The 25005-nt window shown below is 37.3% G+C and overlaps 1 protein-coding gene across 1 annotated transcript in view; it reads left to right on the top strand.

Annotated features, from left to right (window-relative positions):
- LRIG2 (leucine rich repeats and immunoglobulin like domains 2) overlaps nt 1–25005 on the top strand; it is a 62078-nt gene that overhangs the window by 17013 nt on the left and 20060 nt on the right. Inside the window, exons 2-8 of the mRNA XM_063297420.1 lie at nt 15705–15776; nt 17495–17569; nt 18114–18248; nt 19444–19587; nt 20644–20787; nt 21173–21316; nt 21503–21646. Of these exons, the coding sequence (XP_063153490.1) occupies nt 15705–15776; nt 17495–17569; nt 18114–18248; nt 19444–19587; nt 20644–20787; nt 21173–21316; nt 21503–21646 (858 nt within the window). The remainder of the gene's footprint in view (nt 1–15704; nt 15777–17494; nt 17570–18113; nt 18249–19443; nt 19588–20643; nt 20788–21172; nt 21317–21502; nt 21647–25005) is intronic.

The raw sequence follows: 25005 nt of genomic DNA, 5'->3' as shown, positions 1-25005 counted from the left end.
ACTTTTGCATTTTGATTTACTTTAGGTATCTCCAAAGCTTTATGCTTTGGATTGATATGAATTAGTCAACTCTCTCCATTGTGAAATTCATGTTGAAATGCAGGCAAAGGATTTCCTCTTTTTCTTTTTTTTTAGTTTGGCATTAGAATATATCTGTATAATTAGAAATTCTGAAAGCAGTAGTTGAGTTATATTGAGAAGGCAGAGCAGACATTTCTACTGCAAGCAGATGATATATTATGCTTCATATTTAGACCAGTAATACATATTTATAATCTAATTTCATCAATATGTGAGTTTAGTATCTTTCCTGGTTACTGTATGAATTGGAGTAAATCAACCTGGATGTCAATGGGTGATAGCAATAATTTGGACAGGTATTAGGTTACATTCTAACTCCTTTAGTATTAGAATTCCCAGGAAGTTTTTTTCATTGGATAAACTTGAACTTACCCCTGTTTTGATGCAAATGAAAGATCTAGACAGATGCTCTAGCTTTCTTTTGAGTATTGGGGGACAAAATCTGATTAAAATGAATTTAACTCCAAGATCATTTTACATTTTCAGAGGCCTTCCCGCATTCATTCCATCATATTATTTGAAACATTTATAGGATAAATTTCTTGTCATTGGCTTCATGCAAATTACCACTTTTGCTTGGGAAAGGTGGATGTAACTTTCCATGCTTTCAGGTTTATCATTGAACATTACCTGGCTTCAGTCGCTGGCTGGAATAAGGATTTCAGAATTCATCTCTTCAGACTTAATTTAGGAGTTATAGTTTGGGCAAATATTGATATTCCTGTATGGGGATTGGTTTGCACTGAATGCTATAAAATATATATGGAAAATATCAGGTCACAAATATAATTTTGATCTATTTACCATAAGAAGTGTTGTTGTTTTAGTTAAACTATGCTTCTCGTAATATTATTATGTGGATCAACTGAGTTCTGAAGAATCCATTTAATTTAGGGATGAGTTGCAGATTTTAAAAATGTATTTTATTGCAGAGGGGTTCTTGGCAGTTTATTCAAGTCAGACTACACTGGATCAGTCTAGTTAGTCCAGGTGCTATCACTGCTTCTGAAATTCCACAGTAGTTGGAGGATTAATATAACATAATCTTTTTTAAAGGAAGTTGATGAAATGGATATCAATTATGTACACAACCTTTGAAATAATGAGCCAGAAAATCCTGTTCTAGTAAACCAGTTGAGGTTCCTTTAAATTATATGAAATTAGTTTTCTGTGATGTTAATATGGTTTTAAAAAAGTTCACAAGTTCGACACATCAGAAAGTTCTTAGTAAGAGTTTGCTGCAATCCCCTTGTTCTTGAAGATGTGAGTGAACAATGGAAACACTGGACTTACCCTGATTTTGCCACCTTTGGGACCTAAATAAGATTATTTATTTGTTTGTGTGTGTGTGTGTTAAAAGAAAGATATGTTATTTGTGGCTATATCCCGTCTATCAAGACATCTAAAATTGTGGATCCTTCAAGCACTTAATTTGTAAAAATTATAAATTAGAGTGGGCATTCTTTCTGAAGCCACAGACTGCTGTTTTTTAAGAACACCGTAGGCTATAGAAGCAATATGATGACAAAAATAGTTGGAAGTAGATTTTTTGTCCTTTCCTTAAAAAGAAATTAATTCCTTTTAAAATTAATGTGGAAATTAATAATAATAATAATAATAATAATAATAGAAACGCATACTGTCAGATTTTAGCAGTATTAGAGCAGGAGGACCAGAATCCACAAAAAAAAAAAGACTGGAAAGTCACAGATGGTCCTCTGGTTATCTAGCTTTTTTCTAAATGGAATGTTTAATGCATTCCTGTTAAATTCCTTGGTTGTATTCTTCTCCATGTTTGAATTTGACTATCAAATTGGGATACTGCAAACTAGGCTCATACTCTATAATTAATAATTGGGGCTACATTTGTTTTCTATTTCAGACTGGCCTCATATTTTCTCCCAAGAACATTTGCTTAATCCATACTGTGGCTGATGTGTTCTCTCCCCACTCATATATTTGTTGTTGTATTGCTACCTAGTAGAACCAGTTCTAGATTTGATGCAACTTTGGGTTGAATTAAGGGATACAGCCAGCTTGTCTGTGATATGAGAGAGCAACAGCAGAACTAGCACTAGGTAAAAAGGCAGTGTTGTTCCTGAGGCAGTGTAATTATGTGCATGGAATTTTAAAAAAAAAAGTATTGCTCCAGACTTAGAAGAAAATAGTCCCACTCACACTGTTCCATCCAAATGTTTTTAGTGTGTACAATCCCTATAAAACTAACTCAAAAGTTTCATAGTGTGTTCTGTTCTGACAGGACAAGACTAAAAAAATTAAATATTCTTCCAGAGGGGAAGAAAAGTAACTTCAGACTACTCCCCCCCCTTTTTGCTTCATCATAGAATCACAAATTATATTGAGAGGTATTGTGTACTGAGTACTACCTACAATGCAATTTACAGAAAAAATGTCCAAGAGATTATTTTAAAAATTAAATGTTCATAGCAAGCAGTGACAACAATAGTGAAGCATGTGTTTTGCGGCCACTGCATATACAAATAACCACAGAGCCCTCACCTTGGGGCATAGCTCTTTACTACTGTAACTGCAAAATTACACCTCTCTGGCTGTTGGCTTGCAGCCTCTTGCATAGGTACGTTCTTGCATTTGGGAAAAAGAAGGCAAAACACACACAAAAGATATAGATGCAGTAAATTTACATTACAATTCATAGTTTCCAATGTCCCCACTTCTAGGCCAGTAGCAGTCTTTTTTTGTCCAAAATAGTTTCTTAGAAATGAATGGTTTGTGAGTGAAAATACCACACTTGGTTTATAAGTTGTTAATGAGCAGTTATAAAGCAATTAAGGTGAATTATTTCATCATTGCCATACTAATACTTTCCTCGCCAACATGCTTTGAAAGTTGACAACCACGTAAGGAAGTTTTGCTTAATTAAAGAATTAATTAAAAAATAAAATATCAATCTGGTTGGGGTTAAATCTTCTACAAGAAAACTATGTGAGTGATATTAAACACTATTTTGTTCTTTTAAAAAGCCTTCATGGAGAACTTTCTAGTTCATTAAAATAATAAACCACAGAGAGATCACTGGAGTTAGCAATATCCAATAGTCTAGAGCACCCTTTCTCAACCTTTTTACCTGGAGGAATCCTTGAAATAATTTTCAGGTGTCAAGGAACCCATGCATAAAAATCACAAAAAATACAAAAAACTTCACAATGTTGTTCACTTCTAGCCTACACAATCCATGTTTTACAGCATTCACAGCAGCAAAGCAGCAGACTGGCAGCTGAGTCATGGTGCATAAAAATTCCCTCCACTGGGAGCCCTAGCATTGTGTGGCATGCAAAGTTCAAAAAATGTTTATTTTTTTTTTCCAGTCATGATCTCTCATGGAATCTCTAGAGATGTGTCATGGAACCCTAGTTGAGAAAGGCTGGTCTAGAGTGCAGATGCAGTACCTGTAAGAACAATGTGTGGTGTCTTAAGTAATCCTACAGTTCTTTATTTAAAACAAAATTTATTTTTATTTATTTATTTATCACATTTATATAGCTGTCCATCTCACGTAGTGATTCTTGCTGTTAAGAATATGCAGCATAACAATGAACCTTGTGCATTTCATTTGTTTCTGATTCACTGTTTACAACTCTTCTGTATCCAAAGATTCAGCTGTGGGCATTTCTTTGTTGTGATGAGGCTGGGGGCGGGGAGGGTGTTATTAGGGATGTGACAAATGTTCCAAGCTATTCTGAGTTTGAAATGATAAGAACACCTCTTGTTCATACTTACTCTAATCCAAAATGGTTTTCAAATTTTCAATGGCTATTCCAAGTAGGATAACCTCTAAATTCACATTCTCACAGAGAATATTTTTTTACATTAACCATAAAATGCATGAATATTTCAAAAGCCAATGTAAAGTGCAGCTTTAGAAGAAACATAGTGTTTGAGTGGTACTGAAAAATCTTGGTGAAAAATTAGATATAATTCCTAATTCATAAAGTGTTCACTAGTTTATGCTAAGCAATATAGTGCATGTGTGACGAGCAGAAGAAATATAGTGCCTCTGCTCAAGTGAAAAAGTATGCTAAAGTTCTGAATTCTGGCTTGCCAGTCAATGAACTGGTACATGTTTCTTCCAATAATTCTGATTATTTCTATTGTCTCCGTGAGACTAACAAAATATGGTTGTTTCATCCACATATTTTGTTATTAAAATACTTTTTATTAAGGATAATAAGGATACAAACTAGTATCAAAAAGAAAAAAGAAAACAAAGAAAAAAATACAAAGTGCAAAAAGAAAAAGAAAATAGAGAAAGAAAAAAGAAAAAAGAAAAGAAATAGAAAAAAAGGTTATTTAAGGAAGTGACTCCTGATCTTCTTCACAAGTACAAACAAATTTAATATTTTCCCACCCACTATAAAATTATGAACATAATCCACTTCTTCCCATAATCCTCCCTTTCCACTCACAAATTAAAAATCGTCATTTCTGTCCAGGTATAGGCAAAAAATCCATGAAGGATTTCCAGCATTTTATGGCAGTATTTTTTATTTTACCCTTGATCAAACAAGTCAACTTTATATTCCCTTTAGTTTTTGGTTTTAACAATCTTGATCTTTAATTCATCAAGATGCTATTGTGGGGTTGAATCTGCATTCAAGCTTTCTTCCTCCTGTCTCAAAAATTTCTTAAAAACAAAAAACCCCTTTTGTAAGTCCATTAATAAGTCTTTGTCCAGATCATTTTTCACCTCTTGGCTTATCATTTGTATTTCTACTTAAACTGTTATCTCTGTTTTATAATCCATGATTTCTTTATTTTCCACTGTTTCTATAACAACTGAAATTTGTTTCACCTATCCACTCTGTTGTTCTGTAAATTCTTCCACATTATTCTGTTTTTCATCTTTTGTTTCCTCTTTAGCATCTTCTTCAAGAAATGCATTAGCAGGTACAGTAATTATTGCTGTCGGTTAACTATAAGTTTCTCTTCCATTTCTTCAAAGATCCTTTGAAATGTCTCAAGTGTCATACCTTTATCTGTCATTTTGTGTGTTTCACTACTTTTCTTTCAAAGCCAAAATAAAAATTAAAAAATGGCTCCCTCCCTCCCTTCCTTCCTTTTCATTTTTCTGTCTAGAACTTTAATCCTCTTTAGTGTTCAATTTCTATAGAAACTCAGCAATTATCTGTTTCTTGGTAGACTAAACAATATAAGGTTCCCACAAAGATACTGTTTTATTTAACTTATTATTTCAAAAATCTTAGCAAAAGTTCCAATATTCCAAATCCCTTAACCTGTTTAAAACTTACTTGAATTAAATTCTTATTTAGCTTTTTCCCCCTTTATTATATTCTTTAAATCCTTTAAACTGTTATTTAATTTTTCTTCAATTTGAAATGAAGTTTTACTCACCAGATAGTTTTTCATACTTATTACTTAGAAGACCTTTTCTTAACTTTGAAATAATTATAAATCCAAACTGTTTAGAAAATGAGATTGACAAGCCCAATGTCCTTAAAGGCTCCACTGCCGTTGAAAGCTTGATGGCTTCCCTCGTTTCCCAGCTCCCAGACCCACGGGTCAGCTGCTGTCCTGCAGTCTCCTCATGAGAAGCAGCCATCTGGAGCACAAATGGGCAATCTCTCACCCTCTCCTTATCCAGAGAGGTTCCGTTAGACCAGTCCTTTGGTCTTTGCCAACACTGTCATCTTTGCTCCTCCGGAGACGTCTTAGTTTGCCATTCCTCACTCGGAAGTGTTTCATCCACAGATTTCTAATCTAAGCCAAGAAAAAAATACTGCTGCTTTCTCTTGCTGAACCAAAATATAATAAACAGTAGAAGTAGTATAACAGTGACAGTACAATAAAAATTAATAGATAATAGTGATTAAATTTAAATTAAATATTGAGGTCCCAAAATATGTTTAAGTAGAAAAACATAGGATCTGAAATTTTAAATATAACAAACTATTTCTAGAAATTAAAAAACAACCGAGTAAGTAATTTGCTGTTACTGGTTATATTGCAGGTACTGATCATGAGGAACTTGGCAGAGATTTGTCTTGCTTGTCAGTTGAAAGTAAATTAGTGTTTCCCAACCTAGTCAACTTCTACATGTGTGGATTTTGATTCCCAGATTTCCCTAGCCAGCATGTTCATTCCTAAGAATTGTGGGAATTTAAGTCTATATATTTAGAAGGTGCCAAGGTTGGGAAACACTAACCTATATGAATGAAAATGATACCAATATAAGTTCCAAGGCTTCCCATTCCCATTCCATTAGACCCAAGAAAACATAAGTAGAAAAAGAATCTAATGCATACTTCTAATAAACCACCAGCCAGGTAATAAATGTCATGTAGCAGGCTTTTGAGGCTTGTTCATTGTGCAAACTGCTTCTTAATAAGATTATTGCAAAAGTCTGCCCATCAACAGAACATCTCTGTGGCAGCGATACCAATTGCTGCCTTGGAACAGTGCTATTAAAAAGTCATTTCTGTTGAATCTGGAAATGATGATCTAATAACAGGCATCAGGCAAAATACTTTGCTGACCTTGTTAATTTAGAAATCTACTGTGTCAGTTTGACTTTGAAAGAGGAGACTTTTGATATCAGACAGCTACTGTATGACCATTAATCTAGATGTAGAGGCTGCTTGTTTATTCATTCAGTCGCTTCCGACTCTTTGTGACTTCATGGATCATTCCACACCAGAGCTTCCTGTCGGTTGTCGCCACCCCCAGCTCCCCCAAGGTCAAATCCATCACCTCTAGAATATCATCCATCCATCTTGTCCTTGCTAACAAAAGGTAATTATTGAGTCTCAATTTTCTTGTTGTTAGGACAGGTCTTATCTGCCCCCCACCGTGCTTTCACGTGTTGACTCCTGGTGACTGCTTGGACAAGTCCCTGCAGTTTCCTTGGCAAGGTTTTTTGGAAGTAATTTGCCATTGCCTTCTTTCTAGAGCTGAGAGAGAGTGACTGGCCCAAGGTCACTCAGCTGGCTTTGTACCTCAGTCAGACTAGAACTCACAGTCTCCCATTTCTACCGTAATCCTTAACCACTACAGCATACTTATCTCTTTAGGTCAGAATAAATGTGACTTTGGAAAGGATGTTGCTCAAGTATTTAAAATTAATTGCGATTGGTTTCTATGGGAACTTGATAGATCTCCTAATTGCCTACAAACTACTTCAGATCTGTGCTAGCTGTTTAGGTTGTGAATCTAAATCTATAATCATCTCTGTGTGTTTGACCCTAGCTTGTTGTTTCCCATTCCAGTGAACAGGTCTCTAGTCCTCCAACAGTGCGGTCTGTGTTTAGCATGAGTGTAATAAAAGTACAGCTTCTGTGACAACTAAATACTGTGGAAGAAATATAAAAATCAAAGCCTACTGCTGTTGACAAACAGCACATTCATGTAATAATGTAAAAACTCTATACAAAAGTTTTTAGTGAAACCATTAACATGTAATTAGAGCTCCAAGTGTGCTAACATATTTTAGGATCAGCAGTCATTTCTGTCCATCTTTGTTTTGACTGCCAAGGGAAGAAGATAATGCACACTTTTCAAATGTCAGGTTAACTTATTTAAGAATGTACTGTGATTCTTCATATTTTCCCTGAATTATTTACATGATATTGGTATTTTAATAATCATTGCTTATTATAGCTGAATCCCTGAAGACTAGAATGCATAGAGATGCTCAGTTTATAACAGCAGTAAGACTGTTTCTTTGTGACATGATTACTCTTTTTTTTTTTTCAAATCTATTGACATTGGAAAACTCAGGATAAGAAAATTCTAATAGACAGTATTCATAGTAATTTATTGGTAATGAGAAATATGTTTGGTCAGTGAAATGTTGATAAAATAAGATGTTTTATCCTTTAGTATGCAAAGTACTGTTAACAAATTTCACTTCCCTTTGGCTTGATATGATTAGACCTATTTGTAACTGGGAAGTGTCATTCTCTTTAGGCCAAATTCTTATTTCTTTGCTTCATTTGTTTTATAACATATCCAATTCTCAAAGTTGTCTGTTGTTGAGATTTAGCTACTTTCATAAACACAACAGTATTCTTGTTCTGTGTAGGTTTAAAGGAAATTCATGACACAGATGTAAAATGATTCTCTGCTTGTTCTGTTAGTTCATATTCCCTCACCATGACTGTTGGAATGGCTGTGGCATGGCTAGTGCCTTAGTTAATAAATTATCCATAGTTTGCCAAATTTATATCACAAACTGATATAATTCGCTTTAACCAGTAGCATAATGGAATTGCAGTGGAGATACTTGGCTTAACTAAAGAATAGGAAGTTTACAAAACACTTTTGTTTTTGTTTCCATATGAACTCATTAGGAATTCTTATGCTTGCTTTGGCATGCTTTTTTGAAGCTCTGATAGGTGTAGGAGGTTGGCAAGGAAGGTGAATCTGTCATCTGAAATAGGATTATCAATTTCTTTTTAATGTCTGTTAATGCCTTCACATTACAAGATGCTGTCCTTTTCATTTCTGTATGCTAAATAATATGAATAATCATTCATACTTTTGTCAAAAATTTTAGTATGTTTACAACCATTGACGTGTATTCTTATTTGAAAATGAAAGAGGCTATTAGTATTGTGGTGAATCATATTAAGCATATAGAATTGTGTTTTAGTAGCAATAGTGTAAATGTGAAACTTGGACTTTGAGGAAGGCAGATAGGAGAAAGATAGATGTATTCGAATTGTGGTGCTGGAGACGACTGCTATGCATCTCACGGACAGCGAAGGTTAATAACAAGGAAGTCCTAGCAGAGTCAAACCAAAAATTTCCCTGGAAGCCAAGATCACCAAACAAAAACTGTCATACTTTGATCATGTTATGCAAGCTGACTCACTCGAAAAGACAATTATGCTGGGATTGGTCAGTGGTAAAAGAAGAAAGGGCTGCCCTAGGACTCACTGGCCTGACGCCATCAGAAGGACACTGGAATAACTTTGATGGAACTGAAGGAAGCTGTAAGAGATAGAAAGGCAGGGAGAGCATTGATCCACAAAGTGACCGAGAGTCGGACACGACTGAATGTGTAGACAGACAGACAGACAGACACAATGTAAATGTATAACTTTACACCAAGTGCTATGGCCCTGGAGTGGAGACAATTAGCAAAACCCAGATGCTTGCCCTTAAGCACCTAGAATTAGGTAACAGGAGAGTGCAGTGTAAACACCAGTGTTTATGGTACATGTTGATAACATCAGGAAGGATACTAGAAGCGTGAAAAGTAAGAGTAAAGTCAATCTAATAGCTTATCAAAGCATTCCAGAGGAAAGGGTGCTGGTACTGGTGCTTTTTGCACTGAAGATATTGCCTAGTCTGGCAATGAAACGTCTGCAAGAAAACAAGGCTCAGAGAGCACCAAGGACTCCATGCTACTGTCTTGGTTTCCAAAATTTCCAGTTTATCATTAATTTGTTTTACATCTCCAGTCAGTTGTCCCGCAGATTCTTCAGTTTTCTTAACTACTTCTTTCATTTCCTCTTTACAAATCTTTCTTCCATTCTCTCTTCAAAAGCTGCCAGATTAGCATTAACTGATTGAGATACCTTCTTGCCCAATTCCTCTAACATTTTCTGCAACATCTCTGGGCACTCCCCTTTCTGTAGGTTGCTTTAACGATCCTCTCCTCCTTCTCCGGCTTTTGCTGCATTTCTAGTGGCTGGCACTCTAATATTATAATCCAGAAGTGAAAATGTCTCAATTACAAGGGAAAAAATAAAAGATAGTCTCCCCACCACCACTTTTTCTGTTTTGCCTTTCTATGTCCTTAATGCTTTAGTCTCTTTTGATGCTCCGTAGTTATAGACATACAGTCTCTCTTACTACCTTTATCATCTTATTTTGTAAAATCCACCAATTGTCTTCAATATTGAACAAACAGCATTCCCACAAAAAGCTGGTCTGTTTATCTATTCTAATATTTTCAAAAGCACTTTCACCAAAAATTGATCTTACAGTATTACTGTCCCCTTTATACTTACTTACAACAAATCCTTGTTAAGCTTTTTGCTACTAGTGTAAAATCCTTTAAAACGTTTCTTTCACTTTCTTGGATCCAAAAAGATGGTTAATTCACCAAGTGGTTTTCCCTTATCCTGCTGATTGGAAGATCACTGCTTAACTTTAAATTGATTATATCCAATAGTGATTAAGAAAGTGAGGCTTTTGCAGACTTATGTTCATTACAAGCTGCATTACAGTTATAAGCATAATTGAAATCCCTCAGATCCCAGCCACTCGACATACAAGTCAATCACAAAAAACACGATTCCTACAGTCTCCTTACGAGGAACAGCTGTCCAGAGCGCAGGTGGGCAAGCTCTTGGTCTCTCCTTGTCCAGAGAGACTCCACTGACAAAAATTTGCTGTCAGGCTGCTGATCTCCGCTGCAATGCCATCCCTACGCCTTCAGGGATGTCTAGCTCACCATTAGAATTTAGAATATATTAAGGTTAATGGGTATGCCAGAATAGCTTATTAGTCTTTTGAGTAACATTTATCATGAATAAGAAGCTACTCTTCAGCAAAGGATCGTTACCTTGTCGTGGTGCTGGAGCTTGAGCACCTCAATGATGCCATGAGCTAAACCGTGAAAGGCCACCCAAGACGGGAAGGTCATGACAGAGAGGTCAGACTAAATGCTATCCCTGAGGAAGGTAGTGGCAACCCACCCCAGTATTCTTGCCGTGAAAACTAAATGGATCAGTACAACCAGAGATATGTCGGTATACCATTGGAAGATGAGACCCCCAGGTCAGAAGATGGTCAAAATGCTACTCGGGAGGAACAGAGGATGAGTTCAACTAGCCCCAGACGTGATGACGCAGCTAGCTCAAAGCTGAAAGCACGGCTAGCAGCTGACGGTGCTGGTGGTGAACGGCGAATCCGATGTTCTAAGGATCAACACGCCATTGGAACCTGGAATGTAAGATCTATGAGCCAGGGAAAATTGGATGTGGTTATTGGTGAGATGTCAAGATTCAAGATAGACATTTTGGGCGTCAGTGAACTGAAATGGACTGGAATGGGCCACTTCACATCAAATGACCACCAGATCTACTACTGTGGACAAGAGGACCACAGAAGAAATGGTGGAGCTTTCATAATTAATAGTAAAGTGGCTAAAGCAGTGCTTGGATACAATCCAAAAAATGATAGAATGATCTCAATTCGAATTCAGGGCAAGCCATCTAACATCACAGTGATCCAAATATACGCCTCAACCACAGATGCTGAAGAAGCTGAAGTAGAGCGGTTCTATGAGGATCTGCAGCACCTACTGGACAACATGCCTAAAAGAGATGTTATTTTCATCACGGGAGACTGGAATGCTAAGGTGGGCAGTCAAATGACACCTGGAATTACAGGTAAGCATGGCCTGGGAGAACAAAACGAAGCAGGACATAGGCTGATAGAATTTTGCCAAGACAACTCACTCTGCATAACAAACACTCTCTTCCAACAACCTAAGAGATGGCTTTATACGTGGACTTCACCAGATGAACAACACCGAAATCAGATTGACTACATCCTTTGCAGCCAAAGGTGGCGGACATCTATACAGTCAGTAAAAACAAGACCTGGAGCTGACTGTAGTTCAGATCACGAACTTCTTCTTGCACAATTTAGGATCAGACTAAAGAGATTAGGGAGGACCCACAGATCAGCTAGATATGAGCTCACTAATATTCCTAAGGAATATGCAGTGGAGGTGAAGAATAGATCTAAGGGACTGGACTTAGTAGATAGGGTCCCGGAAGAACTCTGGACAGAAGTTCGCAACATTGTTCAGGAGGTGGCAACAAAATACATCCCAAAGAAAGAGAAAACCAAGAAGGCAAAATGGCTGTCTGCTGAGACACTAGAAGTAGCCCACGAAAGAAGGAAAGCAAAAGGCAACAGCGATAGGGGGAGATATGCCCAATTAAATGCAAAATTCCAGAGGTTAGCTAGAAGAGATAAGGAATTATTTTTAAACAAGGAATGCGCGGAAGTAGAAGAAGACAATAGAATAGGAAGGACAAGAGACCTCTTCAGGAAAATTAGAAACATCGGAGGAAAATTCCAGGCAAAAATGGGTATGATCAAAAACAAAGATGGCAAGGACCTAACAGAAGAAGAAGAGATCAAGAAAAGGTGGCAAGAATATACAGAAGACCTGTATAGGAAGGATAACAATATCGGGGATAGCTTTGACGGTGTGGTCAGTGAGCTAGAGCCGGACATCCTGAAGAGTGAGGTTGAGTGGGCCTTAAGAAGCATTGCTAATAACAAGGCAGCAGGAGACGACGGCATCCCAGCTGAACTGTTCAAAATCTTGCAAGATGATGCTGTCAAAGTAATGCATGGTATATGCCAGCAAATTTGGAAAACACAAGAATGGCCATCAGATTGGAAAAAATCAATTTATATCCTCATACCAAAAAAGGGAAACACTAAAGAATGTTCAAACTATCTAACAGTGGCACTCATTTCACATGCCAGTAAGGTAATGCTCAAGATCCTGCAAGGTAGACTTCAGCAATTCATGGAGCGAGAATTGCCAGATGCAGAAACTGGGTTTAGAAAAGGCAGAGGAACTAGGGACCAAATTGCCAATATCCGCTGGATAATGGAAAAAGCCAGGGAGTTTCAGAAAAACATCTATTTCTGTTTTATTGACTATTCTAAAGCCTTTGACTGTGTGGACCATAACAAATTGTGGCAAGTTCTTAGTGGTATGGGGATACCAAGTCATCTTGTCTGCCTCCTGAAGAATCTGTATAACGACCAAGTAGCAACCATAAGAACAGACCATGGAACAACAGACTGGTTTAAGATTGGGAAAGGAGTACGGCAGGGCTGTATACTCTCACCCTACCTATTCAACTTGTATGCAGAACACATCATGCGACATGCTGGGCTTGAGGAATCAAAGGCTGGAGTTAATATCGCTGGAAGAAACAATAATCTCAGATATGCAGATGATACCACTTTGATGGCTGAAAGCAAAGAGGAACTGAGGAGCCTTGTGATGAAGGTGAAAGAAGAAAGTGCAAAAGCTGGCTTGCAGCTAAACCTGAAAAAAACCAAGATTGTGGCAACCAGCTTGATTGATAACTGGCAGATAGAGGGAGAAAATGTAGAAGCAGTGAAAGACTTTGTATTTCTAGGTGCGAAGATTACTGCAGATGCTGACTGCAGTCAGGAAATCAGAAGACGCTTAATCCTTGGGAGAAGAGCAATGACAAATCTCGATAAAATAGTTAAGAGCAAAGACATCACACTGACAACAAAGGTCCGCATAGTTAAAGCAATGGTGTTCCCCGTAGTAACATATGGCTGCAAGAGCTGGACCATAAGGAAGGCTGAGAGAAGGAAGATCGATGCTTTTGAACTGTGGTGTTGGAGGAAAATTCTGAGAGTGCCTTGGACTGCAAGAAGATCCAACCAGTCCATCCTCCAGGAAATAAAGCCAGACTGCTCACTTGAGGGAATGATATTAAAGGCCAAACTGAAATACTTTGTCCACATAATGAGAAGACAGGACACCCTGGAGAAGATGCTGGTGCTAGGGAGAGTGGAGGGCAAAAGGAAGAGGGGCCAACCAAGGGCAGGGTGGATGGATGATATTCTAGAGGTGACGGACTCGTCCCTGGGGGAGCTGGGGGTGTTGACAACCGACAGGAAGCTCTGGCGTGGGCTGGTCCATGAAGTCACGAAGAGTCAGTAGCGACTAAACAAATAAACAGCAACAACAAGAAGCTAGTATAAGAACTGAAACTGTAGAAACAGAGTATTTTAGAACAGGAAAGGAATGAGACAAGGATTCATATTGTTACCATATCTGTTTAACTTATATATTGAATATATTATATGAATGGTATGATTGGAAGAGAAGACAGCTGGAATCAAAATTAGAGATTAAAACACATAACTTGAGATAAGTAACTAATACCACTTCATTAACCAAAATTAAAGTCAACCTAGAAACTCAGTATGGGAATGAAAATAGAAAGTAAAAAATCTGAAGTAATGTTAAATATCAAGAAGATAAATGTCAATCTTGCTTAATCATATGGTGAAGAAGTGATAGTGGTAGATCTGGATTCTTTTGTTCAAGAATACATGGATGATGTGCTGGAAAAGAAAAGAGGATTGTCCTTGAAAGAGATGCAAGTTATCACTGGAGACAGATCAGGATGACAAACGTTTGTTCATGTCCATTAGAAATCAAGGCTGATTCTCTAGCACCTAACCAGCTCTTTAGTTTCCATACTCCAGTGATGATATGAGTTTTTATTCTGTCTTAATCCATGGCATTCACTGTTGTCCCCATTGACATTCTTTATATGCTCTTTGAAATAGAAAAGCACCATTGGAAGATCTGAAAGACAGGTTAGGAAAAGATTGTCATAGAAAAAATCTATCCATGTGGTTGCTAAGAGTTGACAACAACTTGATGGTGCATAATCAATCAGTAGAAAGGCTAAAATGTATGGACTTTCCAGGTGGTTTTGGTCTGTTTATTTCTAGTGTTTAAGTCTGCATATGAGTAGAGATTATAACTTTATGACAAAATCTTTGATATTTTTATGTCTTTGAATTCTTGGAGCACTGGCAGTTTTTAAATAAGTTTTAATAACATTGCAGTTTAAAATATTACCTGACTGTGGGATGATAAATTTCATGGGATTAAGAGGGTTAGAGTGGGTGAGCATTATAAACGTTGTGGGCTCAGGAACATGCGGTGATAGAATACTTTACGTACCCTTTATGTGAACCTTCACATTTTTGTTCTGAAAGAGATAGTTGGACATAATGGTTAGTGTGTTTTTATGGAGTATGCATGGTAAGTTCCAAACTAAGACTGGTTCTGATGTTTGGTCTCTGACATTTTATCAGAAATAAGTAATGCTGATCCATATGAAGCTGAAGAATATAGATCTGACACAACTTCATTGTACCAGGAAGTATTTGAATTGTTTCCTAGATTTTGTTTTGTCATTGCTGGCTGCTGCTGTTAATTTTAAATATTGTCAATTTAAAAATCACAATATATTTTTATTAATAAAGTATCTTTTCAATGAACTAATTCATAAATGTTGTTCCAATAAAAATAAAAACCATTGTTGAGCTAAACAGATTTGAACATGTAGACTATTAGTTTGCTGTATTACAATATCAGTTTTGCCCATTTCAGCAAATAGAGCTTTGATGATTTTGTAAAATTCCAGCTGCAACTAGTACAGCTTTTCTTGGCAGACCATAATCAGTTATTCATAAATATTTCTGTTTTTTGTATTAACATTGTTATCAGTATTTCAATTTTGCTTAATACTGAGATAGTTAATTAAACTTTGCTTGGATGTGATGCAAGTAGGATTCAAAAGCTAAAACTAGAAGATTTCAACAAACGTCTCCAGCAAGATACCCTCACCTATCCCATTATTCCTGGCCAGGCAACAGTTTCCCCTGTACTAGACTATTCACTTGTGACATTTTTCTAAATTCAACTAGAAAACTTAGAAATGGGTGTAGTTAGATTTTGTTAGATTAATTTGATATTAAGCTATTTAGACTAATCTTGTAATTTTCTTTTTTGCTTGCAGAGATTTGAGTCATAACGATTTGTTATCCTCTAATTGGAATATTGATTCATCAGGTCAAATACTACAAGAAGTGTAAGTTACTTTAACTAGCTATAGTGTAATAGACGAAGTGATGTTATGGCATTAGGAATTACAGTATCACATCAAGTGACATAACATTTGCGAATGACAGATTAAGCAGAAAAATTTACACAAGGCTTCTATTAATAGGATTGTCAGTGAAAGTTTTAAGAAGGGAAGGAAAAAGGAAAAGAGATTAAACATGACAGGAGCTGTGACATAGTGGCATATCAGTACTGATCTGCCTTAAACATATCAGTGTAGTGTGCACACTTAAACATGGTAAGGAAAGCATTCAGAGCATGGCTTCTGGAATCATTTCTAAGCCCTTAATAATCATTCTGGATCATGTGACCAGGAAAGAGGAGGGAGTGGCATTTAGAATAAAACAGCTATGTTACAAGCCACTGCCCTACTGTCTTTGCCATAAGGATATATTGGGGGATTTTCCTCCAAAGCCCCCAGCTTGATCTGGCCTATTTTTGAACTCATTCTTTCTTTTGATAGCTTCTTTCCCCACACCAAATTTGGTCAGCGTGTGTTATGTTTTCAGAGAGTTTCATGCTGATGTACAGATAGAGTCAGCACTTTTTTCTCTAGCTTTTCATTGGCTTAGAAATAATTTTTGTAAAAAGTCAGGGTTTAAGTCAAGCTTGACATCTGGTGACCACAGGGGCATATAGCCATTATCCTGGTTGTAAACCACCCAGAGTCCCCCCTTTGTGGGGAGATGGGCAGTGGCAAAATTAGAGAGAGAGAGAGAGGTTTTTTGGTACAATAGGGAAGAGGTTAGGCATTGCCGCCTCCTGGGATTTGTCCCTCCAAACTCCTACCCTAGACTACAGCCCTGAGGTTCCCTGGTGGCATCCCACTAAATTACTAGCCTGGTCTGATCTTGATTAGCTTTTTTTGCGGTTAGCCAAGTTTGGCTAGGTGGTACCACCTGTGTTTCTAATCATCAGAAATAATTTAGCTGGGAAGTGGACAGTTTAGATTTTACAAGATACAATGATATGCTTTTTTTTAAAATGAAGACTGTGCTTCTTCAGTAGGCTTACTTCCCGATACATAGAATTCCATCTCTAGAAAGTTGCACTGAATGTATAGATTATGTATTATAAATATAGTAATGTTGGTGATAGTTCATAGTTTTCAATTCTGCTGCTTAATTTATGGTTCTTAAACTAGTTTGCATGTATAGAAATGTTCTTCAGTTAATATAGAATTTAGGATTCATTGGTGCTTACATGCTTAATCTTCTCCAGAAAGAAGCAGACTTCCAGTTCTGAGAAATAATACATTTACAAATACTTGGGAATCACATTCAGTTGACTTAATTCAAATAATACCTTTAATTTACTTTTGAAGCTCTTCTTATGAATGTAATGTTCTAATAATCCTTGACATAGTATTTCACTGAGCGCATCAGTGTTCTTTTGACGTATCACTTCAGAACAGTGAGACTTCTGTTCTAGTCCATACTTTTTTGCAGACTTTTCCATTTAGCCAGAATGACTAAATTCAAATGATGATTACTTAAGTACTTAGGTGCTTTGAATTGTTTAGCTTTTTATGAAGTTCACTTCTGAGGATGATTCTAAACTTGTTTCCTTTAAATGCCAGAAACTCAGTTGAAATACATAGGACAAGACTATTAATACACAGCAAATTTATTCTGTTTTATTGCTACAACTTCTTTCTGAGTGCTAGTAAATAAATCTTTATTTCAGGAAGATGAACCACAATGAATTAAGTGGCATTCCCCACTTTGGTGAACTGACTTCTAATATAACACTACTGTCATTGTAAGTTAATATTCACAGATTTTTCAGGATGATTGTTAAATTTAGTAGTGTAGAAAATAAAATCCTGTTAGATAATTAAGTAAATAAAAATGAAGCATGTGGTATGTTTGAAAAGTTGAAAATTTTATGTAATTAATATGTATAGCAGTACTATGAAAGAGCAATTAAGGACAAGGTAGTATCAGAATTCATTTGTTATATTTGTACGGACTGTACAAATGCTCATCGAATGGTTCTGGCAAGTGGTTAATCAAGCTGTTTGGATAGTGGCCCATTAAATCAACAAAGAAGCACATTCTAGAACCATAATCCCAAAGGAAAATTGCAATGATCCTTGATACTTTGCAGTAACCTCATCCAAGTTTTTATGCTAAAAGGATGAGATTTGGCTTGAAACAGAGTTTATATCATCAAAATAACAGCTTCTAAGTATTGTTCTTGGATGCACATTTAGTCTACAAGATGTTTATTTGTAATCTATTGAGCTGAAGTTTCAGAGGTGATGTAAGTATGGCTTTTATGGTGTTTTTTCTTATGTTCTTAGAGTGCATAATTCAATTCAGGAGATTGTCTCTGAACAGCTGCAGCCTTATTTTTCCCTGGAGAACCTTGATCTCAGCTCCAACTTCATCATGGAAATAAAAGTTTCTTCATTCCCACGTATGCAGCTGAAATACCTGTAAGTATATGGGGACAGTTAGCATGAGGCATTGAAAGTATTTTTTTCAATTTGTGTATCTGTCTTCAGAATTTTTCCTAAAGATAAAAAGAGTACAAAAGCTATTATGGATTTCTGTGTGCCAGGTAACTTACATTCTGTCTATATGCCATTGTTGTGAAGTCATAGTGATACTCATGAAATGATACAGCTTCACAGTGGAATTAGATAAAGTTATACATGTTGTGAAGAGTAGATTTAGTAAGGATTTTCTTCTCTCACACAACAGTTAGATTGAGGAATCACTGAATAGAGAGATGGATTTGCAGGTAGATGGATGGATTCCCAGATTCAGAGGTGGTATCCCTCTAAATATCAGTTGCAGGAATAGTAGAAATTTTAAAATTCATTTACTGGCCATGATTAGAGATCGGAGCTAGACTGGATGGATGGATGGACAGACAGACAAACCTTTAGTCATATCAAGCAGATCTTCACTATTTGGAATATTAATATGATTCTAAACATGCTAAACTGTAGCTTAGTGAAACAGTGCCTGAATGTAGTATCATCCCAGATTTATATGCTCTCAGTTCCTTCTGCAAGACAGAATTCAAAAGCCTTCAATTTTATTTAACTTCATCATGTATGTCTGGGCCAACAACTGTAATTAATAGTAACTGTGGTTAGTTTAAAACAAACCATAAACTGATTAATGTTAATCACACTTTGTTGCTCCAAACAACACAAGAAACCACAATTAATTAAAAGCAGGAACAAACACTCTTCAGCCACATGGGAGTAGAGAGAGTCAGCTCAATCCCAGTTTAGTGCAATGCCTGAATGTGGACAAGTTGAAAAAGAATTGTTTCTTTTAATTGTCTCCATCCCTCAAAGTTGTAATATGTTTCAGATTCTCTTATATGATTGTTCAGGCTGCTTAAATAATAAGTTGCTGAGTGACAGTGGGAAATACCAACTCTATGAGGAACAGTATCTAGCAAGCTGTGGATACGAGATTATTACTTAATTGTATCTGATTAAATCTGATGACATCATCTAAGAATCAATGAAGCAACCTAAGCTTTCTGAAAGTGAAGTTCCTTGAAGTAAGGAATAGAAGTTCTAAATCAAAATGTAATAGGCTCCTTTGGGGGTTTTTGTGTAATTATTCAAGCAGAATTTAACATCTCCCTTTTTAAAACTGTTTTTATAGGAATATGAGCAACAATAGAATAACTACTCTGGAAGCGGGCTGTTTTGATAACCTGTCCAACTCCCTAATAGTTGTAAAACTGAACAGAAACAAAATAAGTGTGATTCCACCAAAGACTTTCAGGCTACCTCATGTGCAGTTCTTGTAAGTGATTATACACTGTCAGTTTGGAACCCATATATGGAGCATGTTAACCGCTGTCTAAATTCATGCCAGAGAAGTATTTGATTTTTAAAATGTTCTTTATATAATAAAAGAAGTAAATGAGTTTTATTAGGTCAATTTCAAGTGCAAAAACCATGTTCAAAGCTACCATTCCTAGCATACATGCTAAAAGCTATCTTTTCAACTCTCAACTGCGTTACAAGTTTTATTTTCTCCACTGATATTTCCTTCTATCTGAGAATTTCCTTTAAAAAAATTACTTACAGGCTGCCACCAAGCTGTTCTATTGTGGTATTCTGTGCCCTTCTGCCAGTCATAGAATAATGGTGGGTCATTTAGGCTATTGAGTGCCTGCTCAGTGCAGGAGTCCAAAGCAATAATAGCTCCCAACATTTACATTCCATGATTCATGATTCATGCAGGAGATTGAACTAGATGATCCCTTCCAACCCTTAGATTCTGTTACTCTATTGGAAGACTAGAGTTCACATTGTCACTATAAATATATTACTTTTCAAAATCCTATATATTACTAAAGCATAATTGTAATGAAGATTTGTTGGTTGACCAACAAATTGAAGTATAGTTGTTGCATATGTATAAAAATTATGAAAGAACCATTTTTATGATGCATATATTTTATAACAGGTTTCAATTTCAAACCAAATTAAATATAACCTTAGCATGCATTTAAAAAAAAAATTGGGGAAGATATCATAATTGTTAATGTATCAGGGAGATAAATCTTTTTATCTTGTGCTACAGTCCTGATGTAGTCTGTATTGCCTAAACTTTTTGTTCTGGGTGGAAAAATTGGTCATCTGAGGATGTATTTAAGCATATGTCAGTACTAGGTATGGCTTTGATGTCAGTAACCATTCAGTATTGTAGTTCAGTTCTTGACTTTTTGATGGCTAAATTACGTTTTCTATATTACATAAAAATCTTTGTAATATTTTTATTAGGGTAGTAGCATAGAAAAAATAACGCTTGTGCTTGGTTTCTGTTAGCTTATGTTTAAAATGTTATTTTTAGGGAACTTAAAAGAAACAGAATTAAGGTAATAGAAAGCCTTACCTTCCAAGGCTTGGACTCATTGAAATCATTAAAAATGCAACGCAATGGCATTAATAATCTGATGGATGGTGCCTTTTTTGGACTGAATAATATGGAAGAATTGTGAGTATACGATATAATCTCTTCATTAAAAATCCTAGATTTCATTAGCTGAAAGGGCTGGTTAAGTTGTATGATACCAATTTGTTTAAACAGTATAATTTATCATAATTTTAATAGTACATGCTCCATAATATAATTTATAAGGCTTTCAGAAAATGGTGGCAGATAACAATTCACAACAATAACAGTAACAAAATGAATGAATGTTGAATTCATTGCCTTTTTCTTTCTACTTAAACATTTCCTTTCTTTGCCCTCTAAATCCTCATGGCTTCTGTGTTACCATAGTATTTAAGAATAGCTTTGCATTTCTACTAGCAAATTGCTATATATGGTATGTATTACTAATTCAAAACATATGTAACATTTTCTTTCTATTATGTAGAGAGCTTGAACAGAATAACCTGACAGAAGTAAATAAGGGATGGCTATATGGCTTGAAGGCACTGCAAAAGCTTTATGTCAGTCAGAATGCCATTAACAGGATTGGACCTGATGCATGGGAATTCTGCCAAAGTCTTTCTGAACTGTAAGTACTTAATTTGTTTTATTGAGGTAAATTTAGTGGAAGAAATTGCTTTCTCAGTTGGGAAAGTTACTTAATATACCTTACAAAAATGTACCTGTCTTCTCAAATCAAATTGATTTGTGGTGTCACAACATTTCAACAATCTTGTTACTTAAATTTTTCTCTTTATTCTGCCTTTCATTTCAGAGATCTGTCATACAACCAACTGACTCGCCTAGATGAGTTTGCTTTTATTGGAGTGAATGTATTGGAAAAATTAAATTTGAGTGACAACAGACTCAGTTACATTGCTGATGGAGTTTTTAAGGGACTCTCATATCTACAGACTTTGTAAGTGTATATAATTCAGAAGGAAAATATCATTTGTCAGAGAAGGAAGTTATAGGAATAAAACACTTTCAGCAGAGTATTGGTAATGCTTATGGTGTTAAGAACGCAAAGGAGAGGTGGGTCACTTTTTGAAGATTAGCCTTATATTATCCACATGAATTCCAAAGGGCAAAATGTGAGAAGTTAGCTTATTGTATCAAAGAGCTGGGCAGCATTGCTCAGGTTTATTATTTTTGGCACTTCTTGGTGCTTCTTTAAAGGATTCAGCTTTTAAATGGATCTTGTGTAGAATGTAACTTATAAGCTTACATTGGATAATTCTTACTGAGTCATTGATAAGTGCTACTACCATCTGTCTTCATGAAGAACTCCTAAGCAAGTCATTGTTTTTTTCAGGCTGAGTTCTTTCTGTGCTAGGATAGGAGGCTAAAGTGCATGTAGATACATATTACATACATATAGCAGTGCACAAACCTGGCATCTGAACATATGCAGAATACCTTTCCCTTTCAGTCCAGCAAAGGGCAACCCGTCCCTCACAAAGAACAGTGGAGGAAGTTTAATTGTGAAATGGTATTATCCCCCAGGAACTTCCTGCAGTTCTCTTTCTTGAAATTAAGCATTACTCATTTCCTGGTGAGCTCTACTGTAGCATGCAAGCATCAGTTTTCAAACGTAACGTTTAAAATGGAAGTGGCGGAAGATGAAGAACAAATCCAACCGGACACCGGACATAAGAGCTGCTATTAAAGCCTACCTTGTGGCGATTCATGTGGTGAAGAGGCAACACCTCCACATGAATTGCATCTGCAGATAATTGTTCTTTTTAAGGTTACCTGTCTCCTTCTGGGTAAGGAGGATTCAGGGGTGTACCTTCGGGGCACACTGAGGAATTTGCAGATTTTCTGACAGATAAAATCACTCAGATTTGTTTCCAGTTGGATGCCAGCGTTGATAATGGTCCAGTAGAGATCCCTGGGGTAGGTTCTTGCCTGGTTATCTGGGAACACTTTGACCCTGTTGCTCCTGAGGAACAGGAGCAACATGTCCCTCCTGGCTAGTAAAAGCCTCCCAGGAGGTGACGTGTGGGTAGGTACTGGCAGTGACTAATGCTTCTCTGGAGGATTGGGTTGTGGCCCAGCCTTTTAAAGAGGCTGTGGTTCGCTCCCTCCTTAAGAAGCCATCGCTGGATCCCACCCTGATGGACAGTTTTCATCCCGTCTCCAACCTCCTCTTTTGGGGGAGGTTGTTGAGAAGGTGGTCGTGCTGCAGTTCCAGAGGATCCTGGATGAAATGGGTTATCTGGATCCCTTTCAGTAAGGATTCAGGCCTGGATATGGGACTGAAATGGCATCTGTCACGCTTTTTGATGATCTCTGGTGGGAGAGGGATGGAGGGTATGCGACCATCCTGGCTGTACTTGACCTCTCAACAGCTTTCGATACCATCAACCATTATATCCTTCTGGAGCAGCTTTGGAGGTTGGGGTGGGGGGCACTGTGTTGTCCTGGTTTACCTCGTTCCTCCAGGGCCGTTTCCAGTCGTCGATGGTCGGGGGCTAGAGGTCCCGCCCTCGGCCCCTGCTTTGTGGGGTGCTGCAGGGGTCAGTGCTCTCTCCACTCCTGTTTAATGTCTACATGAAGCTGCTGGGTGAGATCATCCATCACAGTGGAGTGAGATATCATCAGTATGCTGATGATACTCAGTTGTACGTCTCTGCCCACATTGAGTTAAGCGATGCCGCAACCACCCTCTGGTGCCTGGAGGCTGTTGAGGTCTGGATGGAGAGCAACAGGTTGAAGTTGAACCCTGGCAAGACAGAATGGCTGTGGGTTTGGGGCTCTTTGGTTTCCAGAGAATTACCATCTTTGGTCTTGGATGGGGTTGCGCTGCGACAGACCCTGTGCGTACCCTGGGGGTTCTCCTGGACTCATGACTCCTGCTCAAAGAGCAGGTGGCAGTCATGGCGAGGAGAACCTTTGCACAACTGTGTGTTGTGTGCCAGCTATGCCCTTTCCTGGACTAACAGGCCCTTCTCACAGTCACCTACACCCTAGTCACCTCCTGTTTGGACTATTGTAATGTGCTCTACATGGGGCTGCCCTTGAAAAGTATCCAGAAGCTTCAGTTGGTTCAAAATGCAGCAGCCCACATTGTTTTGCACAAGTCTAGATTTGCATATGTGTCACCTCTTTTGCGGGAACTGCATTGGTTGCTGATTTGCTTCTGGCTGGGTCCAATTCAGGGTGCTGGCTATCACCTTTAAAGCCCTACTTGGCTTGGGGCCAGATTATTTGCAGGACTGCCTTTCCCCAGTTACATCCACCAGGCCTGCCAGAGCAGGGAGGCAGGGTATGTTGTGGGTCCCTTCAGTTAGGGAGGTACATCTAGTTGGACCAAGGAAAAGGGCCTTCTCCATAATGGCTCCCTCCCTTTGGAACATCATTCCCCCAGGTATAAGATTGGCCCCCCTCCTTGCTCCTTTTCTGGAAGGTGCTGAAGATGTTCTGTCAACAGGCCTGGCAGACAGGTTCTGTCAACAATCAAGTGGCTGATATGAATGTGTTTGCTGCCGCCGGGGGGTGTCTGTTGTGTTTTCATGGTTTTTAATCCTGTAAGCCGCCCAGAGTCACCGTGTGTGAGTTGGGTGGTCTTATAAATCTGTTTAAATAAATAAATAAAACGATAGGCGAGACGATCTTTCAACCTCTTCCTTTGAAATTCATTCAAGGGTTTTTGTCTTTTCTGCAACGTTAATCCATGTACCCCCAGTACTTTTGTCAGCTGGTGGTTTATTGCTTATTATAACTAGCCTCCTTTCTTTCTGGTGCAAAAACAGGACAGTCAATTTTAAATGGTTCTGGGAGATGGAGAAAGGTTGCAGGGATGTGTAAAATGTTTGAAATTCTGAATGTATACGGTGTAAAGAATATGGTTAATTTTCATGTTATTGTCCTTAAAAGCATTTTAAAAGAAGCGTTTGGAAACTGTATTCTTGGGTATAGAGGTGGAAACTGCACAGCAAAAGTGCAAATGAAAAAAAGTTGGGGTAACAGGTCTTCTAAGGGAGAATAATAGCATGAGAAAGATAGAAAGTGATGTAGCTATCCTGTCACTCACAGCTATCATTAAGATCTACAATATTATTGTGAAGGAAAGGAGAAGAATCTGTTGCCCAAATAGTTAACAGCCTTCAGGAGGCTTGCATAATCAGTCATACTGTTTTAAATTCGATGCAGCCTTTTAAAGGGATTAGTTAAAGCTAACATTTTAGACTTGGAATAGCATGAAACAAAAGAACAGCAGATTAATTAGTGAATTTTGTTGGGACTTTGAGACACATCAAGCTGCTGACAGGC

This window comes from Candoia aspera, chromosome 3 (genome assembly GCF_035149785.1).
Source record: "Candoia aspera isolate rCanAsp1 chromosome 3, rCanAsp1.hap2, whole genome shotgun sequence".
In the NCBI taxonomy this organism is placed as follows: Eukaryota; Metazoa; Chordata; class Lepidosauria; order Squamata; family Boidae; genus Candoia; species Candoia aspera.
This window is presented reverse-complemented; position numbering and strand designations above follow the sequence as displayed.